The 25,749-nt window shown below is 38.9% G+C and overlaps 2 protein-coding genes across 5 annotated transcripts in view; one reads left to right on the top strand and one right to left on the bottom strand.

The window, feature by feature from the left end:
• The window catches only part of FAM149B1 (family with sequence similarity 149 member B1), a 56,414-nt gene extending 37,144 nt beyond the window's left edge, over window positions 1-19,270 (top strand). Inside the window, exons 8-14 of one of the 3 annotated variants that reach the window (XM_043476608.1) lie at window positions 7,853-7,977; window positions 9,467-9,573; window positions 11,924-12,148; window positions 13,512-13,635; window positions 13,857-13,982; window positions 15,911-15,989; window positions 17,129-19,270. In XM_043476608.1, coding sequence (XP_043332543.1) covers window positions 7,853-7,977; window positions 9,467-9,573; window positions 11,924-12,148; window positions 13,512-13,635; window positions 13,857-13,982; window positions 15,911-15,989; window positions 17,129-17,202 — 860 coding nt within the window. In that variant the 3' untranslated portion in view covers window positions 17,203-19,270. The remainder of the gene's footprint in view (window positions 1-7,852; window positions 7,978-9,466; window positions 9,574-11,923; window positions 12,149-13,511; window positions 13,636-13,856; window positions 13,983-15,910; window positions 15,990-17,128) is intronic. The other 2 variants (XM_043476607.1, XM_043476609.1) reach the window with 2 other exon arrangements.
• On the bottom strand, window positions 561-24,115 carry DNAJC9 (DnaJ heat shock protein family (Hsp40) member C9). 2 transcript variants are annotated; one of them, XM_043476616.1, is made up of 5 exons: window positions 23,453-24,115; window positions 23,135-23,275; window positions 22,241-22,495; window positions 20,212-20,298; window positions 561-790 (listed from the first exon to the last, which is right to left on the bottom strand). In XM_043476616.1, exons 1-5 carry the CDS (start codon window positions 23,630-23,632, stop codon window positions 734-736), a joined length of 720 nt encoding a protein of 239 aa, XP_043332551.1. In that variant the 5' UTR covers window positions 23,633-24,115; the 3' UTR covers window positions 561-733. The 2 variants fall into 2 exon arrangements, with proteins under 2 accessions (XP_043332551.1, XP_043332550.1); XM_043476615.1 differs by lacking the exon at window positions 561-790 and adding an exon at window positions 18,402-19,831 and having other exon boundaries at window positions 23,453-24,109.
• Window positions 24,116-25,749: the final 1,634 nt, after the last annotated feature.

Below are 25,749 nucleotides of genomic sequence, written 5' to 3'. Positions count from 1 at the left end.
AAGAACTGATATACAATAAACCAGTAAAACTTAAAGTATATAATTTAATAAGTTGATTTATGTATATACAGCCATGTAACTATGATAGTCAATACAGTGCACATATCCATTACCCACAAAAGTTCATGACCTTGTAATCCCTCCCTCCTACCCTTGCCCAACCCACTATCCTTAAGTGACAACTTACCTGCTTAAATGGAATCACATTGTATTGACTCTTTTTTTTATCATCTTCTTTCTCCCAGTATAAATCTTTCTGAGAGTCATCCATGTGGCAATAATTTATTCCTTTTATTGCTAAGTAGTATTCCACTGTTCCACAACTTGTTTGACCATTTATCTGTTGATGGATGTTTGGACTATTTTCATTTTTGGTCTATTAGTGCTTTTATGAACACTAGGGTACAAGGTATATATTTTGACATATATTTCCTTTTCTTTTGGGTGGATTTCTAGGAGTGGAACTGTCAGAGTATATGGTTAAATGTATATTTAATGTCTTAACAATTGTCTGTATTGGTTTTCTATGTTGCACAAAACATTAACACAAACTTAGCAGCTTCAACCAATACACATTTATTGTATCACAGATCTGTGAGTCAGAAGTCCAGTAACAGCCAGCTAGTCCTTTACTTAAGATCTCACAAGGCTGCAATCAGGGTGTTGGTCAGAGCTGGTTCTCTTGTTGAGGCTCATGTTTTGGGAAGCATCCAGTTTCTTGTAGCTGCAGTAGTCATGGTGGCTTACTTCTCCAAGGCTTTCTCAGTAAGAAAGACTGAGAGCTCATCTCCTAGCAAGACAGAAGATTATGTAACATAATCGAGGGGTGACATCCCATCACCTTTACCATCATCTGTTGGTTTGCAGCAAGTCACAGGTCCTGCCCACACTCCAAGGGAGGGGATTACACAAAGGTGTGAACACCAAGAGATGAGAATCATGGACTGGTGGGGGCACACTGGAATTTGTCCACTACATTCCTCCTACTGACCCCCAGTGAGTCATATGCTCCCACATGCAAAGTACATTCAACTCTCTTTAAAGGTTTCCAAGAGAATCATTCTTGGAATGATGGAGCCTCAGCTCCAAAGCTTTTTGAATCAGGTAAGAATGAAGTTCCTGGATGTAATACAGGGCAAGTTAAGTTACTGCGGTACAATTCATTTCTATTCTATAGCCCTATGAAACTAAATACAGAGGTACATAAACATTTAACTATTTAATCCAGCCATTCTGTTCCTAGAGACAAATTATTGATATTTGATCCCAACAAACCCAACATATAATAGTGGGCCAGGAAAAGGATAACCGTTATAGACACTCCAGTTAAAGGCTGGGGTGGGGAAGGGGTCCCTAGCAATTCTGAAATCCACCTGTGAAAATATTCGGGATTCCTTCATCAAGTGTCAAGCCCTGGAAATAATCCTCTTAGCTCTCTGCTCTCCCCTCTGAGCTCTTGATTTCACCCTCTGAGTCATCCTATTAATATGAAAGGTATCATGTTTGTAGCTAAGTAATTTTATTAGGTTGCATCCTGCCAGTAGAATTTTGGGGGTCTGATAGCCTTCCTTTAATTGGAATCTTTTGCCATCTAAAGAGATTGAGAATTCTCAAAATCATTAAGTCCTGTTTTCTTTATGTTTAATAGTTTTCCCCTCAATTTCTCTCATCTCGCGTCTTATTATAAGCAGCAAGAAAAAAATCAGGCTTCACCTTTAACACTTTGCTAGGAAATCTCCATAGCTATATAACCAAAATCATCACTTTGAAAGTTCAGCTTTCCACATGACCATAAGAGACCATTTCACTAAACTTTCTGTCACAAAATAACAAGCATCTCCTTTCTTCCAGTTTCTAATGTTCTCCCTTCTTCCAGTTTCTAATATGTTCCTCATTTCCTTCTGAGCCTTCCCCTACAGCACCTTCCAAATCCAAATTTCTCCTAAGTCTGTTCAAGGTAATTTGTGACTTCTCTATCATGCTTCTCAAAATTCTTCCAGCTTCTATCAATGAACAATCAAAAATGAAATTAAGGAAACAATTCATTTATACTAGTATCAAAAAGAATAAAATACTTAGGAATAAACTAAACCAAGGAAGTATAGGACTTCTACACAGACTACTACAAAACATTGAAAGAAAATAGATAAGGCCTAAAGAAAGCCTTCCTCAGTGATCAATGCAAAGAAATAGAGGAAAACAATAGAATGGGAAAGACTAGAGATCCCTTCAAGAAAATTAGAGATACCAAAGGAACATTTCATGAAAAGATGGGCATAATAAATGACAGAAATGGTATGGACCTAACAGAAGCAGAAGATATTAAGAAGAGTTGCCAAGAACACACAGAAGAACTATACAAAAAAGATCTTCACAACCCAGATAACCACAATGGTGTGATCACTCACCTAGAGCAGGACATCCTGGAATGCAAAGTGAGTAGGCCTTAGGAAGCATCACTACAAACAAAGCCAGTGGAGGTGATGGAATTCCAGCTGAGCTATTTCAAATCCTAAAAGATGATGCTGTGAAAGTGCTGCACTCAATATGCCAGCAAATCTGGAAAACTCAGCAGTGGCCACAGGATTGGAAAAGGTCAGTTTTCATTCCAATCCCAAAGAAAGGCAATGCCAAAGAATGCTAAAACTACGACACAATTGCACTCATCTCACATGCTAGCAAAGTAATGCTCAAAATTCTCCAAGCCAGGTTTCAATAGTTTGTGAACTGTGAACTTCCAGATGTTCAAGCTGAGTTTAGAAAAGGCAGGGGAACCAGAGATCAAATAGCCAAAATCAGCTGGATCATCGAAAAAGCAAGAGAGTTCCAGAAAAACATCTACTTCTGCTTTATTCACCATGCCAAAGACTTTGGCTGTGTGGATCACAACATACTGTGGAAATATGGGAATACCAGACCACCTGACCTGCCTCCTGAGAAATCTTACGCAGGTCAAGAAGCAACAGTAACCGGACATGGAACAATGGACTGATTCCAAATTGGGAAAGGAGTGCATCAAGGCTGTTACCCTTGGGTGCCAATATGTCACCCTGCTTATTTAACTTATATGCAGAGTACATCATGTGAAATGCTGGGCTAGATGAAGCACAAGCTGGAATCAGGATTGCCAGGAGAAATGTCAGTAAACTCAGATATGCAGATGAAGGAGATCAGTCCTGGGTGTTCATTGGTAGGACTGATGTTGAAGCTGAAACTCCAATACTTTGGCCACCTGATGCAAAGAGCTGACTCATTTGAAAAGACCCTGATGCTGGGAAAGATTGAAGGCAGGAGGAGAAGGGGACGACAGAGGATGAGATGGTTGGATGGCATCACCGACTCGATAGACATGGTTTTGGGTGGACTCCGGGAGTTGGTGATGGACAGGAAGGCCTGGCATGCTGCAGTTCATGGGGTTGCAAAGAGTTGGACACGACTGAGCGACTGCACTGAACAAAACTGATGCAGATGACACCACCCTTACGACAGAAAGAGAAGAACTAAAGAGCCTCTTGATGAAAGTGAAAGAAGAGAGTGAAAAAGCTGGCTTGAAACTCAACATTCAGAAAACTAATAAGATCATGGTATCTGGTCCCATCACTTCATGGCAAATAGATAAGGAAACAATGGAAACAGTGAGAGACTTTATTTTCTTGGGCTCCAAAATCACTGCAGATGGTGACTACAGCCATGAAATTAAAAGATGCTTGATCCTTGGAAGAAAAGCTATGACCAACCTCAACAGCATACTAAAAAGCAGAGACATTACTTTGCCAACAAAGGTCCATCTAGTCAAAGCTGTGGTTTTTCCAGTAGTCGTGTATGGAGTTGAGAGTTGGAATATAAAGAACTGAACTGAACTGAACTGAAAGAAATGGAAGGGGCTTCCCAGGCGATGCAGTGGTAAAGAATCTGCCTGTCAATGCAGGAGACGCAAGAGATGCATGTTTGATTCCTGGGTCGGGAAGATCCCCTGGAGTAGGAAATGGCAACCCACTCCAGTATTCCTGTGTAGAAAATTCCATGGACAGAGGAGCTTGACAGCCTACAGTCCATGGGGTTGCAAAGAGCTGGACTTGACTGAGTGACTGGGCACACACACACAAAGAAATGGAAAGACAGGTTCTGCTTATGTATCGGAAGACTTAATATTGTTATAAGATGGCAATCTCCCTAAATATATCTACAGGCTGAGTGCAACCTTAGCAAAATTCCAGCTGCCTTTTTTGGCAGAGATAATTCATATAGAAATGCAAGGTATCCTGAATATCCAAAACAATATTGGAAAAAGAACAAATTTGGAGGATTCACACTTCTTGATTTTAAAAGATAATACAAAGCTACAGTGATCAAAACAGTGTAGTACTGGCATAAGAACATATACTGATCCATGGAATAGAATAAAAAGTCCATAAATAAACCCACACATCTATGGTCAATTGATTTTCAACAAGGGAGCCAAGCCTATTGGGGAAGAAGAGTCTCTTTAAGAAATGATGCTGGCAGGGAACATAGCCAATATTTTATTATAACTATAAATGGAGTATAACCTTTTAAAATTGTAAACCATTATGTTGTACACCTGAAACTTACTGAATATTGTAAATCAACCCTGTCAATCAAAAAAAAATTTAGATGGGGAAAAAAAAGGAAATGGTGCTGTGACAACTGGAAAAGAATGAAGTTAGACCGTTACTTCACATCATATACAAAATATCAACTCAAAATGAAGCAAAGGAACATACTTAAGAGCTACATAAAAGGAGAAAACACTGGAGTAAATCTTCTTGAGCTTGGATTTGGCAGTTGATTCTTAGATGTCATCTGACACCAAGACCACATACAACCAAAGAAAAACCAGATAAATTGGACTTCATCAAAATAAAATACTTTAGGGTGTATCAAGGGACATTATCAAGAAAGTGAAAAGACAGCCTACAAAATGGGAGGAAATATATGTAAACCATACACCTAATAAGAATCTAGTATCCACAATACATAAAGAACTACAACCCAAAAACAAAAGAAAGAACAATCCAATTAATTGGCAAATAACTCAAAGAGCAGTTTCTCCAAAGAAGATATACAAATAGCCAATAAGACCATGAAAAGATGTTCAAAATCATTATTTATTAGGGGAATAAAAAACCAAAACCACAATGAGACACCACTTCATACCCACTAGTGCAACTGTATTAAAGATTAAAAAAGGCCAGTAACAGGTATTGATGAGGATGTGAAATTGGAATGCTTATAAATTAATGGTGGGATTGCAGAGTGGTATAGTCATTGTGGAACCAGTTTGCCAGTTCCTCAGAAAGTTAAATTACCATATGACCCAGCAATGCTACTCAAAAGTATATAACCTAGAGAAGTGAAATATAGCCACACAAAAGCCTTGCATGAATGCTGATAGCAGCATTATTCATAAGAGTTGAAAAAGTGGAAGCAACCTAAACACCCATCAACTGATGGATAAACAAATGGTTTTTTTCCATGTGTTATGGACTGAATTGGGTTCCCCTTAAAATCCAAAAGCCCTAACACCCAATGTGGTTATGTTTGGCGATATGGCCTTTAGGGAGATAATTAAGGTTAAATGAGGTTGGAATGGTGAGATCCTAATCCTATAGGGTTGGTATCCTTAAGAAAAGGAAGAAACATTAGAGCTCTTCTTTCTAAGCATGCAAAGAGAAAAGGTCATGCAAACAAAGACAAAGCGAAAAGGCAGCTGCTCCTAGGAGCAGGAAGAGAGGTCACACTATACACCAACCCCAACAGCACCCTGATCATGGACTTGGAGGCTCCAGAACTGTGAGAAAATTAATTTCTGTTGTTTAAGCCACCCAATCTCTGGCATTTAATGGCAGCCCAAGTAACTAATACTTCATGCACAACATTTCGACTATGCTAAACACCACTTATTTTTCTGTGTATCCATAAATTTAGGTTATTGTGAAACTTAAAAGTTTGAAAAAAAGAAGACAGTACTTTTAAAACGGAGCTGGAGGATCTCTGACTGGTTTGGTGGGTTGACTGAAATGTCCTAAAATAGGGGTCAGCAAAGTTTGTGTATAAAGAACTAGGCAGTAAATATTTTAGCCTTTGCCAGCCATCCAATCTGTTGCAACTACTTAACTCTGCCCTTGAAAGCAGCCATAAACAATACGTATGCAAGTGGATATAGATGTGACACTGCTATATACTCAGTATATATCTTCCCAAAACAATATATAATTACCGCTGCCACAAAAACTGGCAGTGGTAATGGGTATGAAGTTTCACTAGTCATGTGGCTATTTAAATTTTTAATTAATTACAATTAGGTAATTTTAAAATTCTGTTCTCAATCACACTAGCTAAATTTTTTTAATTGAAGTATAGTTGATTGACAGTTGTGTTAATTACTGTTGTACAGCAGTGATTCAGTCATCCATATTTACATATCTTAATATTCTTTTCCATTATGGTTTACTATAGGCTACTGAATATGGTTCTGTGCTATACAGTAGGACCTTGTTTTTTTTTTTAATCCATTTGATATATAAAAGCCTACATGTGCTAACCCCAATCTACCACTCCATTCTTCCTTCATCCTCCTCCCCCTTAGAAACCAGTCTGTTCTCTATGTCCATAATTTTTTGTTTCACAAATAGGTTTGTGTCATATTTTAGATTCTACAAATACTATCATATGGTATTTGCCTTTCTTTGACTTATTTCACTTAGTATAATAATCTCTCATTGCATCCATGTTGTTGCAAATGGCATTACTCCATTCTTTTTATGGCTGAGTAGTATTACACACACACACACACACACACACACACGCAATCACACACACACACACACACGCAATCACACACACACACACACACACACACACACACGCAATCTTTATCCGTTCATCTGTCAGTAGACATTTCGGCTGTTTCCATGTATTGGCTCTTGTGAATACTGGTGCTGTGGACACTGGGGTGCATGCATCTTTTTGAATTATAGTTTTGTCCAGGTACATGCCCAGGAATGGGATTGCTGAATCATATGGTAACTCTTTAGTTTTCTAAGGAACCTCCATACTGTTTTCTACAGTGGCTACACGAGCTTATATTCCCACCAGCAGTGTAGGAGGGTTCCCTTTTTTCTGAACTTTCTTTAGCATGTGTTATTTGTATACTTTTTAATGATGGCTATTCTGACTCATGTGAGCTGGTACCTCATTGTTTTGATTTGCATTTTCTCTAATAATTAGCAGTGTTGAGCATCTGTTCTTGTGCCCATTGGCCATCTGTATGTCTTCTTTGAAGAAATATCTACTTAGGTCTTCTGCCAATTTTGGGATAGGATTGTTTTTTGTTGAGCTATATGAGCTGTTTGTATATTTAGGAAATTAAGTCATGTCATTTTCGAACACTTACTCTCATTCTGCAGGTTGTCTTTTCATTTTGTTTATGGTTTCTTTTATTCTGCAATAGCTGGTAAGTTTTACTAGGCCCCACACTAGCCAAATTTTAAATCCTCTATAGCCACATGTGGCTGGAGGCCACTATCCTGGAGAACATTTGCAGAACATTTCCTTCAATCTCCAAATGTCCTATTAGACAGCTTTGCTCTAGTAATCTTTGCTTATTCTGCCAGGAACCAACAGGCATCACCAGCCTGAGAAACCACTTTAAAATATATTCATGGTTTAAAGGGTTTTTTGGAACCATGCAGGTGGTATGAAACTGGGCTACAAAGATTAGTGAAGCCTAGCTTGAGATTATGAATTCTCAGGGGAGATTTTTTTTCACAGTACTGTTGCTGTGGGTCTGAAGATATCCATGGATAATAGATTCTATTCCTTTGCTCAGATGATGAGAGTAATGTTGCAATCACCAGACCAGCTTCACAAAGCCCCTGTGTGCTGAGTGAACTACAACCTTTGGTCTTACCTCGAGTGCCACAGTCTAAGGTGCTGTCTATCACCTCAAATCCGGTAAGTCCCACAGGGGAATGTACAGGAGAGCCTAGGCCTATTCTTATAGAGAAGTCTGCTCACTATGATTTTTTTTTCCAGTAAACTTACGTGTTACAGTAATCCAGCGATTCTTTGCAAAAGTTTCATTTTGAAAAAACAGCAAGTTAGAGTTGATAAGTAATTTTCAGCTCTTTTGAAAAGGTATCTATAAGCTGTGCAATCGAGATTCAACTAACTATAGGGTCAGCTCCAGGCAGCTTTGGGAAGAATGAAATATAAAATGAAATGAGGGGCCAATGTCAGATTTTCTATGGCCTTAACATTCTATCTTTTGAATTTCTTTTTGACTTCTTCTCTCTTTTTTCTGTTATCTTGACCTACTTGGTTTTTATTTTTTATATTTGAATCTGTTGACTTTTTTGCTTTTGGATGTTTAGCAATCATTACCCAGGTGTAAAAGGCAAACCAAAAGAAGGAGAAAATGGCTTCAAAAGTCTTAGGCATGTAAAGATGGCCATTTCTTACAGGTTGATGAGCCTGATCTAGTGTTTGCTTTGTTGGTATGCTGGCCAGGTATTGTGCAGCTATATTTTTAAAAGGGTTATTTAAAAGTAAATTCAGCTTGTACATAACTATAGTATACACACCTGTAACTTATATAATACTGTACATCAATTATACTTCAATTGAAAAATAAATTCAGCAAGGCCCATATCTTATCACACTGGAGGATGACCCAGGTAATCTAATATTCCTGTGACATGTAATAAAATACTTCTAGATGTCAAACTGGTATGCTTATGGTTTAAGTAGCCTAAGCCCTGAAAAGTTAACATACACATTTCTAGTTGTTAATGACCAAAGGAAGGAGAAGCAATAATCCAAATATTCTAGAGAGAAAGTAGGAGGAAAATGCCTACTTGGGAGAGGAGGAGCTAACCAGAAAGGGCCCTGAACTGACTGCCTAAGAGAGAAAATAAACAGGACACTAAGGAGGCAGTGGCAGTCCATGTAAGACTAAATCCTGCTAACATTAAAACAAATAAGATTAACTCCTTCTAATAAAGTCTTCAGATTTGATCTTATTATTGAGAGCTGACTGCTCCAGGTATAGAAAGCATTAGCAGAGCACAGGATTATGTAATGGTAAAAGAGATTATATACTAGAGTTTACCCTTATTCTTCCCATTTTTGTTCCATGTTTTTTCTAATGTAATGTAAATAATAATAAAGGTCCTCTCTCCCCTATGAGACTGGCTATTAATTGCTTTCATCTAAGTTGATCAGGCTTCCCCATTCAGAAATGAAGAGGATGATTCTGATCTTGTTATCTTAACAGTGGACTTGGGGCCCCAGCTGGGATACTGGCCAGGATACTACAAAAGTTAAGGCATAGGAGAAAAAATATATAAGTGATCTAATTTGGAAATACTAACTTTTGGCAAAGTTGGGAAATTAAGCTGGTATCTTCACCAACCAATGAGAAACATCTTCTTTTGATATGTAGATGAGTCTCTGTCAAGCAGCAAGTGGTCATCAGCCAAATGTGAATGGTCTCTTGGTTCATGGGATGCCTCTACAGCCAAGAAATCTCTCTCTAATGGACAAGCTCCTGTAAGAAGTATAAAATTTTAAGACTATAGAGTTTAAGTAGATCACTAAAAAATAAAAGGAAAGCAAAGTCAAGTCAATCAACATGCATGTATTGAGTACCTACCAAGCAACCAGAGACATGTGGGGAGTAAAAACATATAAGGAATATGGTCTCCACCTTCAAGGAGCTGATAAAATAACTGGTGAGAAGACACACAACTAAAAAGAGACCTAACCATATAGGGCATTCCTGTGACTGAGTACCAAGTGTATGTACTTCAAGTGAGTGAACACTATGGCAGTCCCAAAGAAGGGAAGCATTTTGGTGGGTAAGTGCAGGTTTTAAATGTGTCCTTGAAAGATGTAAGTTTGGATAAGCAGAGGAGTTAGAAAGGCTGTTCTAGATATGAGAAATGATGTGGGGAAAGGTTTGGAGACAGGAAAATACAAATATTTAGAAGAGAAGGCAGATCATTTTTTGCTCTAGTAGAATAGGAGGCAATAGGTTAGAACTTCAATGTTCTGATCAAAGACCACTGGTGTGATTAGCGGGAAAGAAGAGACTGAAATTAAAGAACTTTGGAACCAGACAATGGGGGGTTTTGAATGTCATGTTTCTGAGATCCATTAATGTTGCATGTGATTCTCTTTTACTGCCAACTAGTATTCTGTTTTAATAATATACCACAATTTATTTATCCATTCTTCTGTTAATGAACACTTGGGCTATTCTTTAGGTTGAGGCTGTTATATATAAAAGGCACTATACATATTCTTATACTGGTCTTTTTTGTGGACATATGGTCTCATTTATCAATATACAGAAGTGAAAGGATAAGTATATATTTAATTTTATAATAAACTTTCATAAAATTTTTTTCAAAAGAATTATACCATTTTACATTCCCACCCAGCAGTGTATGAGTTCAGCTGGGGAGAATATCAATTTAAATCAGGAATCTGAAAGATTTCACAGCAGTAGAACATAGATTGGATTAAAGGAGGAACTGAAGGTAAAGAAGGAGTCTAATGCAGGAATTCAGGCAGCTGTGGGTCTGTTCTCAAGATGTAGCCAAGATTAAAAAAGTAATAAAATAGTTTAGGAGTTATCATAAAAGAAATGATTCTATAAAAACAGAGGAATAAAGGTGAACTCAGATTTCAAGCTCAAGGGAAGACAGTTTGGGGACAGGGGAGATAAGTGTAGGGTCTGTTGAGTTTACAATGATGGGCCATATAGAAGAGGTCAGATTTGGAGACTGATCTAGAAGTGTGGAGGTGATAAATTCACATCTGAATGAGTAGTCCAGAGGAAAAATAAAGATGAATGAAGAGCAGCAAAGGCCTAAACTCCTATAATTAGAAAGCAGATAGGCTGTGTAAACAAAGGGCTTAAGTGAGTGGTTAGGGAGGCAAGACCAGAAAGATCTCTTACGAGTAATGCTCAAGGTTTAGCCCTATTCTGTGATGGGCATTTTTCCTTCAAAGTTCTCCAAACTCTGAGGCATATTTTGCGCTAGATGATACCAAAGTGGCCTGAAAGCTTGAAGAACATGATGAAAGCCAAAAGCCTATGGCAGTGTTATTCTTCCACTTCCCCTCCATATCACAGCGTAAATACTCTTATGTGCCTTATAATAGCATCAAACGGTCTCTCATCTGCTTAAAACACAAAAACGAAGCACCTGAATCTGTGGGGCAGAGTTTAAGCTACTGAACTGTTGAATATGGTATTTTATTTACCAGAGTACTTACAGAAGAGTATTGTATCTCAGTTGTTTACACAGATGGGGATGTACTGACCTGGGCTGTACAAAGCTCTGAACCCTTTGCCTGCTCCCAGCGTTCTAAGGAACCCTACCCCTGTGGGCTTCAACCGGCTCCGCATTTTAATCTCTGCAGTGGGGGCCACACTAGTGCCACACCACTAAGCAGCAATACTGGCCTTTCAACTAAGTTTTTCTGATGACACGCCTTCAGCAAAAAGAATGCCTCCAACATGGTAGGAAGCACATTCCCTGAGGTAAACTTCTGGGAAGCACTTTGGAGTAGCTACACTACAGGTTAGCCTTTACCAGTAACTGAAGAAGTGACTCTGATGGCAGGTGAATAAAGTACTTGCTTTCCCAAGTCTCCATTCTAGTAAATCATGTGTAAGACTGAAATGATGTCCTTCTTTCAGGTACACATTCTCATTCCTGAAATAAACTATATGACATCTAAAACTAGGTTATTTATGGACTGTTTTCTCTTTTTGCCTTTCTCTCCCTTGAATGTACTTGAAAGTTTAAGGCTTTTTACCCTTTGAGTTCTGTCTTCTTGTACAGAGCAGTCTTGATCTCACTGTGGGTTTCTGATATTTGGCCACTAGAGATCTTGATGACAAGCTACTTATGAGACCTGGGTCCAGTACCATCTTTTCAACTCGAAATTGGCCAAATCGAGCCCTGAAGCTTAGTACATCATTTCTGTCATATACAGTGCAGTCCGCCAGGAGACGCAACCCCCCACCACGTACCCTTCATCCCATCAGCACAAGCCATTCACGCGCTGGAACACCAAGACTTATGGACGAAATACGCAGAGGATCCCGAGTGTAGGTTTCAAAAGCAGAATTTCTGGAATCTGTGGTAAAACTAATGAAGAATTTTACATATAGAATGAATTTAAAGATAAGACTGAAATATATGCCTAGGCAGTAATCACTACATATTCTTATGATGAGTTGTATACTGGTTTAAATCTGATAAGAAAAAAATGGAGTTATATTTGAATATAGATATACTTATCTTCTGATTATATTTATCTTCCTTCTGATTTAGCTAAACATATTTCCACAAATAAAATGTTGGCTAGAATACTGAACTTATCAAAGGAATAGAAGACATATATATTTTATTAAAACATTTTCCTTAGTGGGAACATGCTCAGTAAAATTCTTCCCCCAAATAATAATTAGTTCTCCTTTAATAGTTTTCCGTACCAATAGGATTTACTTATTTCACTGACAATGAAAACTTCATAAATCTCAGATAAGTAGCTGCCTGTACACCAGGAAACAATGTCCCTTGGCACATCTTAGGAAATAACAGTAAACATGTCCTCTTCCCTTTGCCCACCTCATTGTGCAAAAGACTCCAAGTCAAGTTTTTAAAACAAAATCCTTCCATTAGTTGTTAATTTAAAAAACATCTTAAGAGGGTTGATTTCTAAGACTATGATCAAGGGTAGGAATTAATAACACCATAACTGAATTCAGCGTTTTGAATTCAGCCTCTGAATGAAGCATATGTCACTATACTTCTCTCCCAACATTTCTTAATTTTGACTTTATTGGTATATTATCTATACCAATAGAGCCATACATTCACTTGGGTATAAGTGGTTTTGATGTAAAATTAATCTTTCATCCCTCTGACAGTGCTTTTATCGAAGTGGAAAAATAAGTTGCTTTGTTTTTTTCTGGGATATGAAAAGTATCATTTAGCTTTAATTACTGTCTTGGGCATGAGTAATACTGTAACTGCTCCAAATCCTTTGGAAGGAAATAAAAGTTTAGGATCCTTACCTAGGAATTATAATTTTTAGTGAAAAGGACAACCAGAAGGCCCAGAACTGTGAGTTTCATCAGATGCAAAATTAGAAATCTATGATTTTGTCAGGAAAAAACAACACAAGATAGGGAAAATTGTTTTATTCCAGTTCTTTGTGGGAGAAAGGGTCAACTTGTGCTGTGCACTCAGGATGAAGTTTCAACAAAAAATAGGAAAATACTATGAAGAAAGCCCAAAATTTTCATTCTCCAAAATCCTTTGAGATCTCTTAACAGTGTAGGCAGCTTAAAGCTTTCTGTGCATGACATTAAACTCATCTGTTCAATGTATTTATTCTAACCAATTTGTTTATATTGTTATAATTTTATGCTTTCATATCTTGGTTTTTGCTGGTGGGATCTGCAGCCCTGTGGCGGCCGACTCGCTCTCCTCTCCCTCACCACTGCTGCTGAGTCGAAATAATCTGCTGCCACCTATTGGCACAGCTGAAGCAGAACACTTGAGCACGGTGGGGCCACAAAGGCAAACGGTATGTCTCCTTCCTATTGCCTTTCCAATGTTTATAAAACCTCATGGTCAGTAATTCTGCAGGATCTATGCTCTGGTCTTGATCTGTATATTCTGTCAAAAGTACAAACTGAATTCTGATTTGACAATGGCCTGCAATTATCATACCTGTTAGGGCTGATATTGGACGTGCACAGCTCCACTATAAATTAACTGTTTCTGTAATTCTTATCCCTTCTGCAGAAAACCCACAGCGATTCCAGTCGAGCTCGAAGTGCAGTGGTGGATGAGCCTAACCATCAGCAGCCCCAGGAGAGGCTCCTGTTACCTGACTTTTTCTCCAGGCCCAATACAACTCAGTCATTTTTGGTAGAGTGACGTATTTCCTCTATTGTATGATAGCTGAGGAAAGGGGAAAAAACTAATTTGGCAGGCTTAAGGCTTTATATGGTGGCTTAATCAACTCTTTTAAGAGTAAAAGCTGAGGTTCTAATAAAAATAGTGTTTTACGTTTTAAGTACATTTGCTGAAACTCTAACTGGTCTCTGCCACTCATTATTTTAACTTGTAAAAATAAGGTAAAATGCCTTATATATAAATAGCAGATTCTAAGCAATTTAAAATTTAGATATTTCTGAGAATAAGCAAAAAAATGTTAAACCCCAGTGCATATCAGATTAGCATGAACTTCATTCTTTTAACATTGCTCTGAGGGAATTAAACAAAAAGTGGTAACAGATTATGTTGTGGACTAGTGGATGGGCAAGTTAAGATTTTCAGAGTTTTTGTTAACTGGTGTGTGAAATGCTAACACTGTCACCACTAAATGTACATTTACTAGCCTTTTTACTTTTAAACATCAGAAACAACCTGACTGGGAGACTAGAGGTCATGCACTGACCATGCCCCAAACTATAAGCCAGGAGCTCAGCCCCACAGCATTTGGTTGCTTTGTACAAGAGGGCTTGGAAAGCCCAGAGAGTGACACTTATGGCCCAAGAACCAGGCACCCACATCCTAAACCAGTTTTCAAGACAGTGGTGTTTGCAACCCACTTATCTCAACTCATAACCCTTAAACTGTATCAGCCTAAAGCACCATATGATCTTTCCTCCAGTAGAAGAGTGGTGAGAATAAATGAGTGGGACTAGTTTGTACTAGTTTCCTTGGGCTGCCATAACAAATTACCACAAACTGGGTGGCCTAAAACAATATAAATTTATTCTCAGTTCCAGCGTCTGTTAAGTCCAAAATCAAGGTATCAGCAGAGCTAGGTTCCCACTGCAGGCTCTAGGGAAGAATCTTTTCATGCCTCTATCCTAGTTCATGAGCTGTTCAGCTTAACTGCCTGTTTTGGTAAACAAAGTTTTCTTAGAGGAGAGCCACCACATTCATTCAGTTTTGTACTTTCTGTGGCTGCTTTCCTACTCTTAACAGCAGAACAGGGCAGTTGCAGTGACAGTATGTTCCACAAAACCTGAAATGTTTACTATCTGGTCCTCTATAAAAAAAAAGAGGTTTGCTGACCACTGATAGAAAACATGGGGCTTCATCAGGAGAGGGAAAAAAACCCTCAAATCTCTTATTCCAATGCTGACAAGAAACTGGGGATGTTTTTTATTCCAGAAGTACCAGCAAAATGGCATTGATAGCTCTTTTTTTAGTATCTGCATGTGGATATTTTAGTTGTATCTTAAAGTCTTTAAATCCCTTAAAGCAATTTTGAAATGTTGAGTTCCATATTGAGAGTCACATTTTAAGCATGGAGGTCATCGATGTTGCTGAAAAGGTTCTTCTGTTGTTTTAAACAGTCAGCAGGGGAGGGGGGATCGGGATGGGGAACACATGTAAATCTATGGCTGATTCATGTCAATGTATGGCAAAAACCACTACAATATTGCAAAGTAGCCTCCAACGAATAAAAATAAATGGGAAAAAAAACAAAACCGTCAGCAGGCAATGGAAATCGGATTCAAATTCCCTTAAGAGCCAATTATGAGTACTTAGAAATATGAAACCATATGGATTATTTCTAAATGCTCAGATTTTCTTAAAGACATATCAATAAAGTTGCAGAACTTGCAAGTTTTACAAGTTAACAGTCACTCTGTGGGCTGCTGGCTTGGGATTTTTAACTTGGCATGTTAAAAGTGTATTCAGCTAACTGTCCCTCAGACTGACAGATGATGCCAATTACATTGCTGTCCGACTTCAGGGCTTTCCCTTGTAAAACAGCTAACACATTATCCTCTGGAAGAAGTCACACTGTAAGCAGTGACTCATCTTCTCTTTTTCAGCCAGATACGCAGTATCGTCGTTCGTGTGCTGCTGAGTATCCTCACCAGGCCCGACCTGGTAGGGGATCTGCAGGGACAGGTGGGGTCATGGCTCTTATTTTACTACAGTCTTGTTAAGATCTTGCTTTTTTCCCCATGCTTATTATTTTTCCTTCCTCCAGATTTTATATTTTGCTTTCCTACATCTTTGTAAATCATCTCAAATTCATTTTGGAATACGGGATATAGTAATAAAAAGAAAAATAAGAGAACCCTTAACTGCTCAAAGCCAAAAAGTTCCAGATCTGTTTTCTCATATATAAATTAACCTCTTGCTACTCTGGCAGAGTAAACAATACTTTAAAAAATATATATAAACAAATTAAGCCAAATAAATCATTTTCATAACATTCAAACACTGCATGGATTTTATTATGTAGGCAAAAACCTATATTGCCATGGATTAAACTGCTCTAATCCATTAAACTGCTAGGCCAAGGTAAGAAGAAAAATTCACAGTGCCAAGACATGAGGAGTCTGATTCTATCCCATTAACTTTTTTGTCTTCTAAGTTATATTCTATAGTTTCTATTTTCACAGGAGTGATAGGAGAAAATTTAAGAATGTCTTAATTCTTCCTATAATGGTCTTCTCACCATCAGGGTCATTTTTTCCTTATGTTATAGGTGAAATTTAGAATTACCAGGCAGTTGAAATGTTTCCTGTTAATAATCAGATTAATCAGCAAGTATGTTAGAAAGTAATCTGCCTGAAATCATCTCTGTAGTTCAAGTGAATTCTCTTAGTTCAGGTTCCTAGTAGCAATATTTGGTAGTCTTTGAATGCTGTCAGCAGATTCTGTTCTTGGATCAGTCCTCAGGGAGGCACTACTGCCTCTGAGCTACAGTTATTACATCTGGCCATGCTGATGGTCAAGGATAACTAGTATAATATTTAGGTAAGTCAAACACATTTTACTCCTTTTTAATTAGTGACTATTTTCTAAAGTTAGGTTACTGTATCACATCTTATATAGACTTTGTTTGTTTTTACATGATAAAATATGCAAACATGATTTTTATTGCTTTAGTAAATATAAACTTTACTACTTAGCCACAGTCTCCAAATTTAAAGTCTAACTAATAATTGGAGCAAAAAATGTCTGTACATAGGAGCTCAAGACGATCAAATCTAGAATGTCTATTCATGTTACTCTATGATGTCATCTTTGTCTCTCAGGTCCTCAGTTACATGGATCTACAAAATCTCAAAACAGAAGTGGACCAACCTCTAGAACCAGGCAGGGACAATAGCATGAATGAGAACTTGCTTCGGGCTGCAAGGAACACATGGGAAGATTTCATTTCATTGAACAAATCAATGTTCAATCATCTCATGATGCAGACCTTGTATACAAGAGACAACCTGAAACCATCTTTGTGAATTATTTTGATACAACAGACTGAAAACAGTATCAGCCAAAGATTATATGGGTACTGTTTCTATCTCCAATTACTGTCTTCTGTTCAGCATAAGTTAATCATTTCACTGGACAGTCAAGTTTGTAGCCAAAGATGTAACAAATGAATAATTTCCTCCAAATCACTGCTCATGTTGTCTGTTAACAAGGATCAGTTCAATTACTACCGCATTCTATCAGACTGCTGCTGCTGTTGCTAAGTCGCTTCAGTCGTGTCCGACTCTGCAACCCCATAGAGGGCAGCCCACCAGGCTCCGCCATCCCTGGGATTCTCCAGGCAAGAGTACTGGCGTGGGTTGCCATTTCCTTCTCCATTCTATCAGACTACATGTACACAAAAGGTAGCAAATTGATTGAAAACATTATTACTGGCTTTGGAATACTTCTGCTTGTGTTAATTTCTGGAGAGGTGTACTCACTTTTAAGTCATTTTTAGGAGACAGTTCTGAAAAAATCACATCAAACAGATGTGATTTCTAAAGTTTTCTCTTAGATGTCCAAATCCATAGGCAGATATATATGGCAGGGATGAATAACTAAAGACATAAATGTTGAGCACTGGTATAAAGTAATACATGTAATAAATAATGGATTTTTTTTCCCCCCAGGTAGGACAATTAAGCCTTACAACAGCTGCCTGACATCAGGTTATACTTGGTTTTCTTCTCAAAGTACTTTAGTGGTCATTTCCCACCCCCAAGCCCAAATATCACACCTGCCTTGCCAGATTTTTCTCCTGCAGGACTATTAGAAAAGCGATTTAAAAATTTATAGAATCTTTCTATTAGTGAGCCAGCAAGACACAACTTCTTAAAATTCCCGAAACCCTGCAGTTCTGTCTAGTATAAACATATGCTAAGAGCAAAGGGAGAGAACTTTGACATTCTTCTGATTTTCACATGGACCTTTCCCGAGTGCACTCATGAAGGCATCAATGGTTTTAACTATGGCTTAAACTTATTTAAATTTCACTGAATTATTCTGATGATCATACTGGTTTTAGATCTTCTATTAATCTTCAGAGTTGATAAATTCAAATGATCATAACGGGATAATTTTATTATTTCAAAGTGTTCTAATACTATCACATGAAGACAGATACAGCAAACAACCTGCATTAAACTGTATTTTTAATACAATTAAAAGAGTATTTTTTAACCTATTTGTAATCACAAACTGAAAACGTGTCTTATGCTTACCTCAGATAAATTATGTACATGAATCTCAGTAACAGAAGGCTTGTTTTATGCATATGATATTGAATATATTAGCTTACAAATCAGAGATTTTAAGTTGAACAGTCTCTAAAAAATTTTCATATATTCTAATGAACTCATACCAATTCTACTAAATATTAATGAAAATCTCTGTACTGTTCTCACAAATCAATACCATAAGTACATGATAACAAACCACTGGATCAAAACCGCTTGCTTTCAAGGTCAGAGTTAACAAGTCATTTAGCCTAGCTCCCTCACCCTTTTATAGATGAGGAAACAAGTTCTGACAAGCTCAGTAACCTGACTCTAAGGATATTCAGCAGTTACAGAGAGGATTACAGCATCTCTTTATGCAACTTAAACCAGGCTATCTGCTACAATGCTGGCTAGAAGTACTTTTCTTCTCTCTTTTTTATCCTAAGCACCATTCATATATTTAATAAATCATCTTTTAAATGACCATATTGGGATCACTTAAAAAGTCTCCGGGAACTTATCAGTCATCTTTCACTTGATTATTTAATCTTGTACAATCCTTACAAAAGTGCTTGAAGTAATCTGAACACCTGTTTCTCCTATATACCTCAAGCAAAGAGTGCCAAACTTGGTTGAGTAGGAAAAAAAATAAGAGAGGGCCTATGCAAGAACATTAAGACTGAAAGCAAACTGGCAAGTATTTGGGAAATAGATGTCCAGCAAGTGTTGAAGGCTAGGTAGAGTACATGTCCTAAAAAACACACACCACTGAATACCCTGAAGCTCACTCCTATATGGCAAAATAACAATTGCTAAAAGTGGTAGGGACAGATCTGCATTCCAGATACACTTCCTTATACAGAAGACACACGGAAAAGTGCTCTCAAGGAAGCATTCACCCTCCCGCTCCCTCAGTGATCACCACCAAACTCCATAGGAGGACCTTACAGAATGTCAGCGTATTTCTACGATATGCTAAGACCAGGCCGAGAGAGTCTACTTGGTTTAAACAGTTGATCCAAATAATTTAGGCTTGAAAGACAACTTTTCTCAAGAGTTGAGTTGACTTTTGTCTTCAAATTTTGACTGTACCTTGCCTACAAAGGCATCAGTTAACACCTATGGACTTTTGAAGAGAATATTCCATTATTTCTTTTCTTTCTTGAGAGTCGTTTTTTTCCCTCCTCGTTTGGAAGGTTTGCAGTACTTTGCTTCCATCTGAGCCAGAAAATTGTCCATTTCCTTTTGCCGATCCTTTTGTCTGCTCTGTTTAAGAAGTTAAAACACAAGCTTTCAAAACTCAAGACTGTCCACAGAAATAAAGTATTTAGCAGTTGCCAGGGGCTGGTGGAAAGGGAGAATGGGGAGTGACTGCTAGTGGATAAGGGGTTTGTGTTTAGAGTGATGATGATGTTCTGGAATTAGATGGTGCTGATGATTGTAAAACCTGATCAATATACTAAAAAACCACTGAATTATACCACTGAATTGTACATTTTAAAAGGATGACTGTATGGTACCTGAATGTCTTAAAAGATGAAAACAAAATGCCTATCATACTATATACACTCCAAAGAAATATTAGCAGTAAGAAGCAGAACGTGAAAGAAATGGTGGTAAGCTTCACAGACAACCTGACGGTTTACCTGAATGGCTGCTTTCAAGTTATCCACTCCTTCATCAAGCCCCAACTCCTTCCTGCTCATTTCTGCTTCTTTAGCCTCTTCCTGAGCCTGAAACAGAAACTCATGTGAGATACAATGCCAACCTAGCAAATACTAAAAATACAGCCTCTTTTCCCAAAGCAAATCTGTTAAGGCCATTTCAATTTGAGGATTATATAAATTAAAAGGATAAAATCAAGCAGTAGATCCTCTGATTCCAATAAGCATTTGTGAGTGTTCCTCATTTGTATTTGCTAGGGGTAAGCAGGTCATTTGGTTCCATAAACCATAGGGGGACAGAAAGGAAAACAAAATGATAGAAGAGCTAAGAAACGTCACTTAACCAAGGACGCCCGCAAAATGTTGCCAGGACACAGGCACCTCAGATTCCTCCTCTGGAAACCAAATTTACTACATGTGACTTGTGGTAGCCAAGAGCGCAACCCTGGTTTAAAATTTCCCGAGTAGTTAGAATAAACTAACAAATTCCGTTTTAACGTTTCTTTACCAGATTTCAAAGCCACCTCCTCTTGCCAAATTTTACTAGGGCACTGATTCCAAACTACTACAAGAATACCTTGGGAAAGGTTAGTAAATTCATTCTCCAGGGCAACAACTAAGACTATGAGAGGTCCCAATCCCCAGAGAATTCTAAATAGCAAGGAATACTATTAATACTGAGAATGATGATATGTTAGGACCTTGTTACTCCAATAAAGAGTTTCCCCTGCCTACTTCCAGTCCTTGAAATCAATTTATTTCTTTTAGTACTGTTTTTTCTCTAAGTTTGCAGAATTCTCTGTCAAAACTATTCCATTCCCCACCCCACCCGCCAACTCTAGGCAAGTTTCTCAAGCTAATAGGCTGTTACTGAACACAGCCGTGCTCAGTTTCACCTAAAAAAAGTTGCCAACTTAAACTGTCAGCTTGAAATCTAGACAGATGTAGCCTATAAGCCAAAGTGGTGATTTGATACACATTCCACTTCTCTCAACACACGTGTCAGGTTTCTCCTGCATCTTTTTACATAAAAGCCACAGACCTAACTCCACCTCCAAATCAGCCATACAAATAAAGTACCTGCCAAAGAGCTACAGTCTTACACTGTCTGCTCTCCCTAGATTTCCCATTATGAAAGCCAGGTTGAGGCAAGAGTGACTTTAATACCAGTCCGGTCTTCCCCTAAAGACCAGAGGCACAGAGATTTGTTACCTTGAATCTGCTCCCTCCTGAACCCCAGATGTCCTTAAGTTCCTTTCCCTTGCCATCATCCTTACCCTCACCAACTTCACAGTTTAATATGGGTGAAAAGGACACAAACCACAATCCTTAATACTCTACAAAAGTGTACCTCAAAGGGTGCTTAGAAATACACCATTATCAAAATAAACTGGTTTTTAGTTGTTTTTTTCACCCCATCTCCCCTTTTTGTTTTTTTTAAATTATATTCTGGGTCGGACTCAAGAATCGAAGTAAGTGAAGTCATTCAGTTGTCTCCAACTCTCTGCGACCTCATGGACTGTAGCCTACCAGGCTCCTCCATGGGATTTTCCAGGCAAGAGTACTGGAGTGGGTTGCCATCAAACTGGGCAAGAATACAGAAATTTGAATTAATAAGACATAGTCCTACAGTCTCTGTCACCTCCTCACCCCTTAACCAAGTGAGAATCACTGTGGAGCCTAGGTATCTGGATTCTGTTACTTTATTGCCTTAGAATGCCTCAGCAAGGTTAAAAGAATTGGCCCATATGAAGAATATTTCAGTGCTACTTTCAAATGATACTGATTATCTAATCCATGCAGTAAAATCCTTTTGAGCACAACAGAGTAGAGAAAAAAAGTTTCTCTTAATGAGCTCATTATGCTCATTTAGTTAGATGGCAACTAGAAAAGAAGTTAAGCCTTATCTTTATTTCAGCAGTCTTATATATATTTTCATTGTTATAAATATCCTCAAATTCCTTTGGGAAGTAGTCAAGATACAAATAGTAAATGGCATTCAAAACCTTACCCTCCTTTTCCTTGCATTCATCTTCTGCTTCGATTCTTTGACAAAGGCATTATAGGATGGGACCTCTCCAGCATCAATGGCTTGTTGAATAATGTGCCTTATCCTGGGTTCCTCTGTGTATTGCACACACAGCACAGACTCCATAATCTGATCCATGTCACCCTTGAAGTCCAGATAGGCCTGTTTAATATCAGTCAGCTCTTCTTCAGAACCTTTGTATGTCTTCTCAAAAGCCTGAATGTCTTCCAGAGATATCTGAACAAATGAGAGAGAGACACATGCTGTAACTTTGAAAAGTTTATTTTAAATAGTAGGAATACAAGAAAAAAGTTAACTCAGGTGTCAAAATATTTCTCCCCAAATACAACAGCTGCTTGAGTTGAAATTGTTGCAAGGAAGCAAATTTTCTATGCTAAAGATTTTCTAGAGTTCTCCCTAGTCCAATCTTTAGAACTGCTAAGCTACAAACCAGGAAAATTTAAGTGAGTTTCCAAAGGTGGGAAGAGACCCAGAAAAATACTCAGGGCTTGCACCTGGCTTTGTAAAATAAAGCACATATTATAAAAAAATGTAATGTCCCCCTACCACTACACTCTACACCAACAGATAGTTAAAGGCCCATTTCATTAAGTGTTATCTATGTATGTATGTGCATGTGTTATAACACACATATACACATGGTTCAACAGAACGGTTAGATAAATTTGCCCTTCTTCAAAGTGAGTCTCTCCTAAGGAATGTCTGTGTTGTGTGTGCGTTCATTAATATTTATAGAGACCAAATAAAAAATCCTCATTCTTAACAACACAAAACGCAAGGCCTTAGAGGCATTCAATAAAGGTTTGTTGAATGAGAAATGGGAACGGTCACAAGAAAATCTCCAGAGTTCTTTACCTTTTTAAAGAGTAATCTCCAATAGGCCTCCCAGTCCCGGTCTTGGCTGAGCACATCAGAATCCTCGTCCACTGTTCCCTGTTCATCGTATAATGTTCTCTGTTCTTTGTCACTCAGAACGGAGTAGACCTTCCCAAGGATCTGCGAGAAAGAGTACACTAAAATCACCCCTCCGCCTCTCACTGAAACCGCGCCGCGAGAAATAAAAGATAAGAAAACGCCAGGCCGGGTTCTGCTCACTCCACCCCGGGAGAGGTCGGGCGGTCATAAGACGGAGCGAAGCCCGGGCGGCCGGTGGATAGAGTCTAGCGAGCGCACCTGGAAGCGGCGAGTGGCGTCCTCCTTGTCGCCCTCGCCCACCCGATCCGGGTGCACCTGCAGGGACACCTTGTGATAGCCGCGTCGGACCTCGCTGTCTGAGGCCTCGCGCCGCACGCCCAAAACTTGGTAAAGGTCGACGGTGCCGAATAGTTCTTCGCATAGTTCTAGAAGCCCCATGGCAGGCAGCGGTGCGAAGGGGACAGCGGCCTCAGCGAAAACAGCTGACCCCAGCTACACTAAGTAGAGCTCAAGAGCTCCTACCTTTTCCCGCGCAAAAAACCCGAGGCTCTAGCGTCACAAGAGGCGCCGGAAGAGGCGGGGCCACGACGCCGCACTTTACGGCCGTTGAGAAATGGGGGCGTGGCCAAGCTGGGGACAGCCAGCATTGAGGCGGTGAATCTCCTAGCACCGGAATCTCCCACAAATTCTCTCAGCCCCGGCCCTCCTCCCCTTACTCTGAAAACCTCATTCCTACCTTTCCCTCAATGTCCCAGCTCAGTTTATGCAACAATGTAAACGTTCATATTAGGTTGAACCTAGCATTGCTTTCTTTTTGCTTTTTTTCCAGTAAAAAGCAGCGTAACATCAGCATTTGGCAATCTCATGTGGTTTAAATTTGGGGATCACAACAGATTGTGGAAAATTCTTAAGAGATGGGAACACCAGACCACCTTACCTGCCTCCTGAAAAACCTGTATGGGCTTCCCTGTAGCTCAGACGGTGAAGAATCGGCCTGCAATGCAGGAGACCTGGTATCGATCCCCCAGTGGGGAAGATCCACTGGAGACGGAAATGGCAACCCACTCCTGTATTCCTGGAGAATTCCATGGACTGGACAGAGGAGACTGGCAGACTAGTCCATGGGGTGGCAGAGTTAGACACGACTGAGTGATTAACACTACACTACTACAAGAAGCAATAGTTAGAACCAGACGTGGAACAATGGACTGGTTCCAAATTGGGAAAGGAATAAGTCAAGACTGTATATTGTCACCCTTCTTATTTAACTTATATGCAGAGCAAATCATGCGAAATGCTGGGCTGGATGTATCACAAGCTGGAATCAGGATTGCAGGAAGAAATATCAGAAACCTCAGATATGTAGATAACATCACCCTAATAGCAGAAAGTGAAGAACTAAAGAGTCTTTTGATGAGGGTGAGAGTGAAAAAGCTGGCTTAAAACTCAACGTTCAAAAAACCAAGATAGGACATCCAGTCCCATCACTTCATGGCAAATAGGTTAAAAATAGAAACAGTGACTGACTTTTTCTTTGGCTCCAAAATCACTGCAGATGTTGACTGTAGCCTACAATTAAAAGACGCTTGCTCCTTGGAAGAAAAGCTATGACAAACCTAGACAGTATTAAAAAGCTAAGTGCTGAAGAATTGATATTTTCAAACTGTAGTGCTGGAGAAGACTCTTGAGAGTCCCTTGGACAGCATGGTGATCAAACTAGTCAATCCTAAAGGAAATCAACCCTGAAAATTTATTGGAAGGATTGATGCTGAAGTGCCAATACTTTGACCACCTGATGTGAAGAGCCTACTAATTGGAAAAGACCCCAATGCTGAGAAAGACTGAGGGCATGAAGAGAAGGGGATGACAGAGGATGAGATGGTTGGATGGCATCACTGACTCAACAGACATGAGTTTGAGCAAACTCTGGGAGATAGTGAAGGACAGGCATGCTACAATCCATGTGGTCGTGAAGAGTCAGACACGACTGAGTGACTGAACAAGTTGGAACTGCTAGGCAGGGACTTTCCCTTGAGCCCTGCAATTAAAAAAAAAACCTACATTAAACAAAAAGCATAAAATACCAGTCTTCTAAAAATTCTCTAATTGATAGAACTTCTAGATTTGACATTTAATACAGAATCATTTCCATTCACTTTCCAGTTCCTGAATCGCCTTCCACATTGGTGGAGATAACATGATCCAAACCCCCATCTTGATAAAAATATAAGCTTTAGAAACAAAGGCTTTCTAAAGTGCAGACCTGGGTTTGAGCATGTTGGATTTGAGATGGTAGCAAGACAGGCAGATGCAATCATCCAAGAATTGGTGAAAAATCTGGGCCTGAAAAATGGGCCAAAGATATAAACAGACATTTCTCCAAAGAAGACATACAGATGGCTAACAAACACATGAGAAGATGCTCAACATCACTCATTATCAGAGAAATGCAAATCAAAACCTCAATGAGGTACCATTCCACACCAGTCAGAATGGCTGCTATCCAAAAGTCTACAAGCAATAAATGCTGGAGAGTGTGTGGAGAAAAGGGAACC

Source organism: Cervus canadensis, chromosome 8, assembly GCF_019320065.1.
Source record: "Cervus canadensis isolate Bull #8, Minnesota chromosome 8, ASM1932006v1, whole genome shotgun sequence".
In the NCBI taxonomy this organism is placed as follows: domain Eukaryota; kingdom Metazoa; phylum Chordata; class Mammalia; order Artiodactyla; family Cervidae; genus Cervus; species Cervus canadensis.
This window is presented reverse-complemented; position numbering and strand designations above follow the sequence as displayed.

What these genes read in the sequence shown, in the direction of transcription:
- DNAJC9 (XM_043476615.1), bottom strand. Translation starts at nt 23,632, where the DNA reads ATGGGGCTTCTAGAACTATGCGAAGAACTATTCGGCACCGTCGACCTT. An exon ending in GGAGATTACTCTTTAAAAAG is followed by an intron (nt 22,496 to 23,134) that starts GTAAAGAACTCT and finishes TCATTTGTTCAG; the next exon opens with ATATCTCTGGAAGACATTCA. An exon ending in TGAATGCAAGGAAAAGGAGG is followed by an intron (nt 20,299 to 22,240) that starts GTAAGGTTTTGA and finishes TTTCTGTTTCAG; the next exon opens with GCTCAGGAAGAGGCTAAAGA.